This window comes from Dendrobium catenatum, unplaced genomic scaffold, assembly GCF_001605985.2.
Source record: "Dendrobium catenatum unplaced genomic scaffold, ASM160598v2 fragScaff_scaffold_156, whole genome shotgun sequence".
NCBI lineage: Eukaryota > Viridiplantae > Streptophyta > Magnoliopsida > Asparagales > Orchidaceae > Dendrobium > Dendrobium catenatum.
This window is the reverse complement of record NW_021318618.1, coordinates 3,736,848-3,747,387: the sequence shown is the minus strand read 5'-3', so window position 1 is coordinate 3,747,387 and position 10,540 is coordinate 3,736,848. Positions and strand designations below refer to the sequence as shown.

The window sequence follows — 10,540 nt, the reverse complement described above, 5'->3', positions numbered from 1 at the left end:
CGCCTATTATGGTCCTTTCGACCTCCATCAACATACAACGGTCTTTCAGACCCTGGTCTCCTGCCGACTACGGTTCTCCCGACCTCTGTCACCTACTATGGTCTATCCGACCTCCATCACCAGATAACGGTCTTTCTGACCCCAATCTCCTACCGACTACGGTCCTTCAGTCCTTCGTCGCCTACTACGGTCCGTCCGACCTACACCACCAGACAATAGTCTTTCAGACCCTAGTCTTCTACCGACTATGGTCCTTGAGGCCAAACAAACATGTATATGTAACTCCTACCATGTAATGCAATCTATATGATGTACATTTGCTACAACAATCCAAGGCCTTCTCCCAAGGAAGGGCCTCATTTGTAATCGACTACAAATGCTAGTGAATTCATTCAAACTGAGTCAGACCCCGTGGTTTTTCCCCATTTTCAGGGGTTTTCCACGTAAAAACTCTGATGCCTCTTATGAATGCTACACCCTCTCTTTTTCGTGTGTGTGCTGGATCTTCGTACAATGCTAAGTCGTTAAACTATATATTTCTCTACCGCCGCGAATACTCCATGACGCAACAAATATAAAGATTTAAGAGTCGGATATATAAATATAAATATTATAAATTCTTCAAAATACAATCCACTTATTCAAGCAAAAGCAAATCACGGCCGCAGATCACCATCACGAGATCTGCACAGGAACGGATTTCATCATATTCTTAAACTCAAAATAATCCACCCGTCCATCACGATTCCGGTCCACCGATCCAATCATCTCATAAACCCGGTCTATGCTCCTACCCTCGACCAAGCCCAGCTTCCCCAATACAGTCTGCAACTCCTTGGCCGAGATGTACCCATCCCCATCCTCATCAAAGACCCGGAACGCCTCCATCATGTCGTCTTCCTCCTCCTCTTCGCCGCCGTCATTATCGCCGAAGATGGCGTCGCCGAGCTCTCGATGAAGGGAATGGAAGGCGTCGAAGTTGAGTCCGGATTGACCGGGCTGAAGAAAGGAGGCGACGAGAGATCGGAGGTCGGAGGGGTCGGCGCCGAGACCGAGACGGTCTAGGGCTTCGCAGAGCTCGTCGGCGGTGATTACGCCGTCGCCGTTGCGGTCGAAGATGTCGAAGACGCGGCGGAGGCGGACGGAGTTGAGGCTACAAGAGCGGAGACGGAAGGAGGGGGATGCGCGAGGTAGAGCTGCTGGTTTAAGAGATGGACTTGATTTTAGGAAAGCTTCGGCCATTTTAAGAGTAGATCTGGAATTGTATCAGGGAGACGAGAGAGAGAGAGAGAGAGAAAATGGAAGGGAGTTGGGGAGATTGGGGATGAGGAGTGGAATAAGAGGTGTTTTTATAAATGGAGAAGGAAGATCTCATTTTCCGCGGGGCGTTGTGTGCGCCCACGCTACAGATTTGACTAATATGAATTGACTTTCCTTCTATAATGGGAGAAAATGATATTTTATTTTTTATTTTTGAAATCAAATAATTCGACAAAATAAATTTTATAAAAGGATTAAATTTACCTTTTCTTATAAAATGAATATTATAATTTTTTTATGTGTTGATCTCAATTTAAAGAAAATTTGAGTGTGAAGAATCAGTTTACAAATAAGACCTAATAATTCTATGATTTAAAATGCAAGAATATGTTTAGGTTTTGTTCGGAATAGTTTTCTTATTAATTTTCACAATAATTTTCTTGTAAAAATTTTTACTCTAGCTACAATATCATATCACATGCCCAAACAAGACCGCTCCCAAATGGCTTGCTTTCCTTCGACCCAAACGGTTTGCTTCATTTTCCCCTTTGCTCCTCTCTCAGGACTCGTGACCTCAAGCACGGCTTTCGATTTCCCTTTCGCTCCTCTCTCGCCATGTTATTTTTATATTAATTTTGATTTTACAGCTCATCTTAGCTCCAGTAATAAGATAGAAAATGAAACTATTTTAATGTATTCTAACATTCCAAATAAGATGATAAACCGCCGAAAAATAGATCATCGGAAAATAGCCGGAAAATTGGTCGCCTAAAAACCGCCGGACAATTGTGTCGATATTAGATGATTTTCCTGTAGTGTTTAATTTAGCAACCCCACCCCCGAATAATATTCTGGCTTTTAAAAAATGATCTTATGGATTGAAGCTTTGTTTTATTATTTTAATTAGCATATAATTACAGATTACGATTGTATGAAATTTAAAATAATATATATTTGTCAGATTTTTAATAAATTCACATTATCGTTATATCTATCATAAGTTTATTAATAAATTAATGAATTGATCCTTTAATGGACTACATCGCAACGGTTTTAAATCAGCGAGCACCGTCATTTTTACTTGATAATAAATAATAAAATGTTATTAAAGAGAACGCAACAAATAGGATTGGAGACTATTGCAACTAAAAAAGGCCTTTCGGCTCCGACGCGGATCATTTGACCGTTTGGTGCGCAGCGTGGCGGGCCTCTCTTCTCGAATGCCCATTTATCAGACCGACGGGAGGAGCGCGGGAATAAAGCTGACGAAGGGAATTTGAAGACCGATTATGCGGTTATTCGACTTTTTTTTTTTAGCCCCAAAATTTCCCAAAAAAAAAGTTATTCGACTTTTTCCTACGCGGCTTACCTCCGCGGCGGCTGCAGGATCTTGCTATGTTTTTTTTTTTCTTTGTAATTTTTTCTTTACTGCTAAAATTTAAAAGCACTGAAGTTCACAATAAAGATATATTCAGTTTAAGAGAGTGTTTAGAGAGCTTTTTAGCTATTTTTTTTTAAATATTTTATTCATATTTACTGATTATAACAATTGATGAATTATAACTTTTTTAAAATAAATCAATTGGGTTGTGAGCCGGCTTGAACTCGTAAAATAAAGTTCCAACTCAAATTCGATTAATTAATTAAGCTCAAACTCAAATTCAAACTAGAGGCATGTCGAACTCGACTCAACTAGTTTACACCTCTAAACTAAATATCGATGCCAAAAACATCTTGCCGGTGTACCCCTTAAAAATCTTAATAATTTCAATGCCATTATTTGGCTTCACCTACCTTAAGTAAAACTTTAAAAAGATATGAGAATGAATAGTGTTGCGTCTTGGAGTATTCGCAACGGTAGAGAAATATAAAGTTTAATGTCTTAGCGTTGTACGAAAATCCAGCACGCAATCAGATAAGAGAGAGTGTGCGTAATCAACTAGAGACATCAATATTTTTACATGGAAAACCCCTAAAAGAATGGGGAAAAACCACGGGTCCTGACCCATTATGAATGAATCAACTAGTATTGTAGTTGATTGCAAAGGAGGTCCTTCCTCGGGTAAAAGCCTTAGCTTGATGTACATCTTATAGAGTACATTACATGGTGAGAATACAAAGCATCATTGTTTATGTGTTTGTTTGGTTTGAAGGATTGTAGTCGGTGTGCGACGTAAGTCGGAAGAATCGTAGTCAGCAGGTGACAGAGGTCGGAAGGACCGTAGTCGACGGGCGACGTATGTCTGAAGGACCATAGTCGGCGGGCGACAGAGGCTGGACGAACTGTAGTCGGCAGACGACGTAAGTCTGAAGGACCGTAGTCGACGGGCGACAGAGGTCGGAAGAACTGTAGTCGGTGGGCGACGTAAGTCTGAAGGACCATAGTCGGCGGGCGACGGAGGTCGGAAGAACCTTTGTCTGACGACGGAGGTCAGAAAGACGACGTCTAGTAGAAGACCATCAATGGACAGAAATCCAACGTCAGATAGATGTCTGGTGAAAGTCCGACAATTGGCAGAAGTCTAGTATCAGGTAGAAATTTGGCGAAAAGCGGAGGTCCGACGTTAGGTAGAAGTCCAACGTCAGTTGGTTGCCGAGGAGAACTCCGGCGTTGGATGGTATTCGGGGAGAACTCCGATGTTACTTGGAGTTCGAGTGAAACTCTGACGTACGTTACTTAGAGGCCGGGTGGAATTCCGACGTCACTCAGAGGTCGTGCGGAATTCTGGCGTCACTTGGGCAGAATTTCGGCGTCACTTGAACGTCAGGCAGAATTCCGATGGTGGTCGAGGAGTTTCTTCCCTCCTATCCTTCTCTTCTTCTTCTTCTTGCTTGGGCCCTCCTCCTTGCTTTGACTCGCTCCCCCTTCAAGAGAAACGAGGGGCTATTTATAGATTTATGGAGTGGCATGGCTTGTAAATAGGAGGAGGATCAAGGACAATAATAGAGTGGTTTGAATGGACGACCGATATTGAATCCCTTGATCATAGACCATTCGTCAAATATTTGAAGGTCTTAATGATATCGGAATTCAGCGATCTTGGGCTCGTTGGATTCGTCTCATCGAGCCGCTCAATTTGAATGTAAGCATGTCATGTATGCAAACCGTTTGGTAACCCAAATGGTGATTCGAATCTTCCAACAGCTCTTCGGGTCTTCGGCTTCATTTGGGCTCAGATTGAGTCGAATTTGGTGTCATTGGGTTCGTATTTCTGAGACGATCAGTTCGACTATAAGTTTGCTGAAATCAGAGTTCACATGATCCTGAATTTAATTTTTGAAATCTCCAACTTGATTTTTGCCACAAGATTCGTGCTCGATAATGATAATTTTTCGAGGTTATATCAAATAGAATATCAGACTTCATTCCCAAGGACTAATCTTTTGACATGAAATAATTACATTAATAATTATAGACCTCCTCGTAGTCTCTATTATTTATATTAACTCAATCAAGCCGGCTCAGTCTCAACTTAATAAACGGCTCATTAGGCATAATATGAGCCAACATCAACTCGACAGGTTAACCAATGAGCCAACTCGTTTAATAAATACTAATATGAAATATATATTTAAAATATAATAAAATATAAAAGTTTAAGTATAAATTTATTTAAATATTAAATATTATGTTTTATTTATATATATATATATTTCTCCCATATATGATTGATTAAGTGGCGGAGTCAGAAAATATATTTAGGGGGGGGGCATAATTTTTTTTTTTTTTTTAACTTTTTCTTCAACTTTCTACATTAGGACTTGGGACCCGTATAGACAGCTTTAATTTTTTTTTTTCAAATTATTATTTAAGGAGGAAGAATATTAAATATAAAATAATAAATAACTTACAGTTTATAACATCAACTTTTTATATTTTGTAAGATTTGAATGATTACTTCATTATCAATATAACTGGTACTTGAATGAGTTTTTCATGTTGATGTTCAACTTTATTCTTTTCTCATTAATAGTTGACACGTCATCAAAAAATTATCTTGATCTGGCATGAATCTCAATGCAAAATTACAATTGAACTGAGCGTTTTGGAAATACAAACGCAACGACACCAAATTCGACTCAATCTGAGCCCAAATGAATCCAAATCAAGGACCCGAAACACTGTTGAAAGGTTCGAACCACAATTTGGGTTACCAAACGGCTTTCAAACATGACATGCTTATAGTCGAATCGAGCGGCTCGACGAGACGAATCCAACTAGCCTAAGATCGCCGAATTCCAACATCATTAATGCTCAAACTTGTACTAGAAAGAAATATAAAATTGAGGAATTGAACAATTCTGCACTTAGATAAATGTGATACTGCTTAATTAAATGTCAATTGTTTGAATAAATAAAACTTGGGCAATAAGGAAGAGAAAGAAATTCATTTACTAGAAAAAACTATATTTTATTATATAGTATATACTTGTTAAACCAAATAAATGGAACAAAAAGTTTGCTGAGCATAAGCAGAAGAAATTGAATTTTATTTTTTATTTATATATAAATTAAATTTTTTCCTTCAAATTAATGATATATTGATGTAATAAGGCCTTCAAATTAATGAAATATTTGATGTAATAAGGCTATCTTATGTAATAGAATTCCATGTCTTACTAAAAAAATTAAGTTTGATCATTCTCTATCTGCTTAAGCACTGTTACATCACTTAATGTTGATTTAATTTGAAAATTTTGAAGAAGCATTTAAGGTTGAAAGAAATGAATCTTTCACTACATAAAAATATCAAAACACAAGTCAATTTGTAAAATAAAAAAATAATTCAGTAATAAGTAGAAATCTCCCATAGAGCATAATATTTTATTGAGATCACTGCACATACATAATTTGAGTTCTTGTACCTTTTTTACTCTTGACTACTCCCTAATTGAAAATATAAAAATTTTATGGAACTATTTTATTAAAAATGATACGTCACTACAAATCATCTGGATCAGACATGAATTTTGAGGCACATACAAGTTGGCAATTTCCAAAATTAAATTTGGGATCATCCAAACTCTAATTTCAAAAAACTTATAATCAAACTAAACATCTAAATGTGGCGGACCCAACGACACCTTAATTGGTTCAACCGCCTGGTCGTTGATTGTTGTTGACTACTGCCGGACCACCGTCGGACCTTCGTCGGGTTGCCGATCTGTCCCAGCCTCTGGACCACAACCCGTTAGCTAATCGCCAACAGACCTAAGCCCTATCGCTGACCACCGTCGGACCACTGCTTGGCCATCGACCGCCTCAAGACCCTCACCTGGCCTCCAACAATTGCAAGACCATCGATCTCCATCCATACCTTACCAAAGTCATCGATTGCTACCATACTGCCGACCACCCACCAATTATCTCCAATCCTCCACCTGGTCGTTGACTTATGCTAGACATTCTTCCAGTCGTTGCCACTAGACTTCTGACTTATGTCATCCGACAACAATAGTTACAAACTCTTGAGTACCAATAAAAATTGCAACAATTTCACCAAACTATTGTAGCATCACCATCTCCAAGCTAAGGGACAAGCAGATCTTTAAAACCTACACAAATATAGTAGAATCTTCTCATCTAGGCAATGCCTCATGATTTTTTCCTCTTTAGATTTTTCAAGTTTTTTTTTTTTTCTTTACTTTCTCAACTATCTGCTTGTGTGTTGGATACCCATGCATCACTAGAATAAAAATTATCTCATTCTATCACTGTGAATATACTAGCTTGCAACAAGTGTAAACCTTGGTTAGCACTATGGTTAAAGTTTGAAAAACATTAGAATGCATGGTTGTTTACATAAAATTTATTGTAATAATTTGGAATATAGATATTATTTTAAAAGGAGCTATATATTTTATTAAGAGTAAATTCTAATATTAAAATTCAAAATAATATATCATTTTTATACAATATTACAAAAAATAGCATACCAAAATTTTAAAATACAATCAAATTCTATTAAGACTAAAAATAAAGAAATACGTAATAATTGTTAAATTTATTTTTGAAGACATAAAATAACTGTTTAATATAATACTGTTTTAAATTCATTAATTTGAATTATCTATTTATTTTATTAATTTTAAAAGAATATGATATTAAAAAAAAACTATGCAATGTGCATCAGGTGGTCTCCATCCACGACCAAATTCGCAAGCTAGAGAGAGAGAGAGAGAGAGAGAGAGAGAGAGAGAGAGAGATGGGTGGCCCAACTAACTCTTACTAAAATGAAGCCCACCAAGAGGTAAAGAAGGCCCATCACGAGATCGAAGTCCAAGAGCCCGGTTATATTAGGAAATTGTCAAGAGCGCGAAAAAAAGGCGCGAAGAGGATGAGGCGATGAGGGTGTTCATGCTACGCAACCACCCGTGCTCTTCAACTCTCACCTCTGCCTTTCAGTTATTCTTGTTGTTTCAAGCGTTTCTCGGTGAAGCGGAAACGTCTTGGCCCTCATTGCTGCGTTCGGCTGAGTCAAGAAGGTGATTTCGGAGGAAGAATTTTGAAAGGTAATCGGGATTTTGGGTTTCAGCGTGCTTGCTGAGGTTTTCTTAGGGTTTCGGCGGGCATGGAAGCGCCACGGCGTATCTTCTGTTTTTGGGGTTTTTGGTGTTTAGCTGGTGAAGCTTATCGGGTTGACGTAATTCGTTATTATTGAGACTTTTCCGGCTGAAAATTTTGGGTTTCTCTTGCAAATGTGTTTTTTTTTTTTAATGATGAGTTCTGAAGTAAGAATTTTTACAATAACTTTCTTATGATCCTCACCGACTTTACGTTCTAACTTTTTTAATTTTTATGGTAGTTGAACCGGGGTGGATTATGGAATGTCGTTATTTGATAACTTTTTCCAATTGTTTTTATGTTCTGAATTTTGATCCTTGGTTATCTTGCAGCTAGTTTTTTTTTATGCCCGAGGGGATTCGTGAAGTTTGCTTCTTTGTTACTAAGGCTAGCTGCCATGCCTCTCTGTAAAGACTGGTTTTCTCTTGAAATAGGAGCGGCCATGATGGAGAAGATTTTGCTAAGCCTCTCAGAGGACCAAGCTGCCGGAGGAGAAGCCATACTCAACACGATAAAGTTTGCAGTACTGCCTATTGCAAAGGTTTTCACGGTGTGCTTCATTGGTTTTCTCCTATGATGCACATACACGGACTGACGGACACAGTGACACGGATACGACATGACACGAACACGGGACACGGTTCTTTTTTAAAAATATAGGACACGGATACGACACGGACACGGTATTATATTGTTTATATAATGTATAGATATTAATGTAACATCATATTTGTTACGTCCTGTAGTATTCATGGCGGCAGTGAAATTTAAAGTTTAATGTCTTAGCTTCGTATGAAGATCCAGCACGCAATCAGATAAAAAGATACGGTGCTTCAATTATAGGGACATCATGATTTTTACGTGAAAAACTCCTAAAAAGGGGGAAAAACCACAAGGACTGGCCCAGTTTGAATGAATCCACTATTATTTGCAGTTGATTACAAATGAGGCCCTTCCTTGGGGGAAGCCCATAGCTTGATGTGCATTCTATAGAGTACATTACATGGTGGGAATACAAAGAATCACTGTTTATGTGTTTGTTTGGTCAAAAAGAATTGTAGTCGGTGGGAGATAGAGGTCAGAAGGATTATAATAGGTGGACGACGTAAGTTAGAAGGATCGCAGTCGGTGAGCGACGTAAGTTAAAAGGATTGCAGTCGGCGGGCGACGGAGGTCTGAATGATTGTTCTCTAACGACGGAGGTCAGAAGGATGAAGTCGTTAGGACGACGTCAGGTAGAAGTCCAACATCGAATAGAAGTCCGACAAATATCCAGTGACGGGCAGAAGTCCGATGATGGGTAGAAGTCTAACGGAATTCCGGTGATGGGCGGAAATCCGAAGTCTGGCAGGAATCCGGCGACAAGCGTAAGTCCAGCATTGTGTAGGAATTCGGTGACGGGCGGAAGTTCGGTGTCGAATAGGAATCCGGCGACAGTTACAAGTCCAATGTTGGGTAGAAGTTTATCGATGGACAAAAGTTTGGCATTGGATAGAAGTCTGGCGAAAGTTTGGCGACGGGCGAAAGTACGGCGTCGCCGCATGGCGTCGAGTAGAAATTCGGAGACGAGCATAAGGTTAGCATTTGGTAGGAATTCGGCGATGAGCAGAGGTTCAGTGTCTAGTAGAAGTCCGACGTCAGTCGGCGACTGAGCAGAACTCCGACGTTACATAGAAGTTTGTTGATGGACAGAAGTCTTGCGTAGAAGTCCGACAAATGTCCGGTGACGAGCAGTCAGATAAAAGTTCGGAGTTAGATTACATTCGGCCAAAACTCCGGCGTCGATAGGATATTGTGTAAAAGTCCGACGGTGGTCGAGGAGAAGGATCTTCCTTCTCCTCCTTGCTTCCTTCTCTTCTCTTCTTGCATATGCCTCCTTCCCCCCATTTGGGGTCTCCTTCTATGAGAAATGGGGGGGTCTATTTATAGTTTTCTGATAGTGGCAAGACTATTAAATAGGAGGAAGTTCATGGGTAAATTGTGAGTGGTTTGAATGGACGGCCAAGATGTTCAGTTCGACTATAAGTTTTCTAAAATCGGAGTTCAGATGATCTCGGATTCAATTTTATAAGTTCCCAACTTGATTTTGCTTTGAGATTTGTGCCCGATCAAGATAATTTTTGGATGATATATCAATATTAAAAATGACAAATTATAATAAATGAATGACATTATAACTTGTCTAGCTTATAATATAAAATATTTAATACGAAATGTTTAGTACAACCACAAAAATATAAGCAAATAATCATTTACTATAACATCAAGCATTCAAGCTTCACCTACAAAGATTAGCTTCAGAGGTTTGTTTTTTGGCCTTTAATATCATTATTATTGAATATCATTGCTTCCAACTCTGATTCATCAAGTGAAAGATCTGCAATAGTTTATTGGATATTGTTGCGTCCAGGAGTATTCGCGGCGGTAGAGAAACACAAAGTTTATGATGATTTTGTGATGACGTATCAGATATTATATAATTAAAGTTGGTTCTTCCTTTTATCTATTTACTTCTCTAGATCGCTTGTTCTCTCTCATAATATTTCTTTAACCTCTAATCTAAATGACAATGAATGTATCTATTTACTTCTATACTTCTCTAGTTCTCTAATTCTCTCACATAATAGTTCGTTGGATATCATATATTAATATTTATTCTATTAATATTAAATCTTTTATATTCTAAATATTTTCTATATCATTCTAACTTTTCAC

At 38.4% G+C, this 10,540-nt stretch overlaps 2 protein-coding genes across 2 annotated transcripts; one reads left to right on the top strand and one right to left on the bottom strand.

Moving 5' to 3' along the window:
* Positions 1-575: 575 nt before the first annotated feature.
* On the bottom strand, positions 576-1,382 carry LOC110102189 (calcium-binding protein CML42-like). The gene has a single exon (XM_020830403.2). The coding sequence runs from the start codon at positions 1,240-1,242 to the stop codon at positions 676-678; it is 567 nt and encodes a 188-aa protein (XP_020686062.1). The 5' UTR covers positions 1,243-1,382; the 3' UTR covers positions 576-675.
* Positions 1,383-3,749: 2,367 nt separating this feature from the next.
* Positions 3,750-8,575, top strand: LOC114581369. Its single transcript, XM_028701361.1, has 3 exons — positions 3,750-3,915; positions 7,612-7,773; positions 8,158-8,575. Exons 1-3 carry the CDS (start codon positions 3,750-3,752, stop codon positions 8,400-8,402), a joined length of 573 nt encoding a protein of 190 aa, XP_028557194.1. The 3' UTR covers positions 8,403-8,575.
* The last annotated feature ends 1,965 nt before the right edge of the window (positions 8,576-10,540 follow it).

Coding starts and splice junctions, on each gene's coding strand:
- LOC110102189 (XM_020830403.2), bottom strand. CDS start 1,242: ATGGCCGAAGCTTTCCTAAAATCAAGTCCATCTCTTAAACCAGCAGCT.
- LOC114581369 (XM_028701361.1), top strand. CDS start 3,750: ATGTCTGGTGAAAGTCCGACAATTGGCAGAAGTCTAGTATCAGGTAGA. Junction 3,916..7,611: donor CGATGTTACTTGGAGTTCGA/GTGAAACTCTGA, acceptor TGAGGCGATGAG/GGTGTTCATGCTACGCAACC. Junction 7,774..8,157: donor CGGAGGAAGAATTTTGAAAG/GTAATCGGGATT, acceptor GTTATCTTGCAG/CTAGTTTTTTTTTATGCCCG.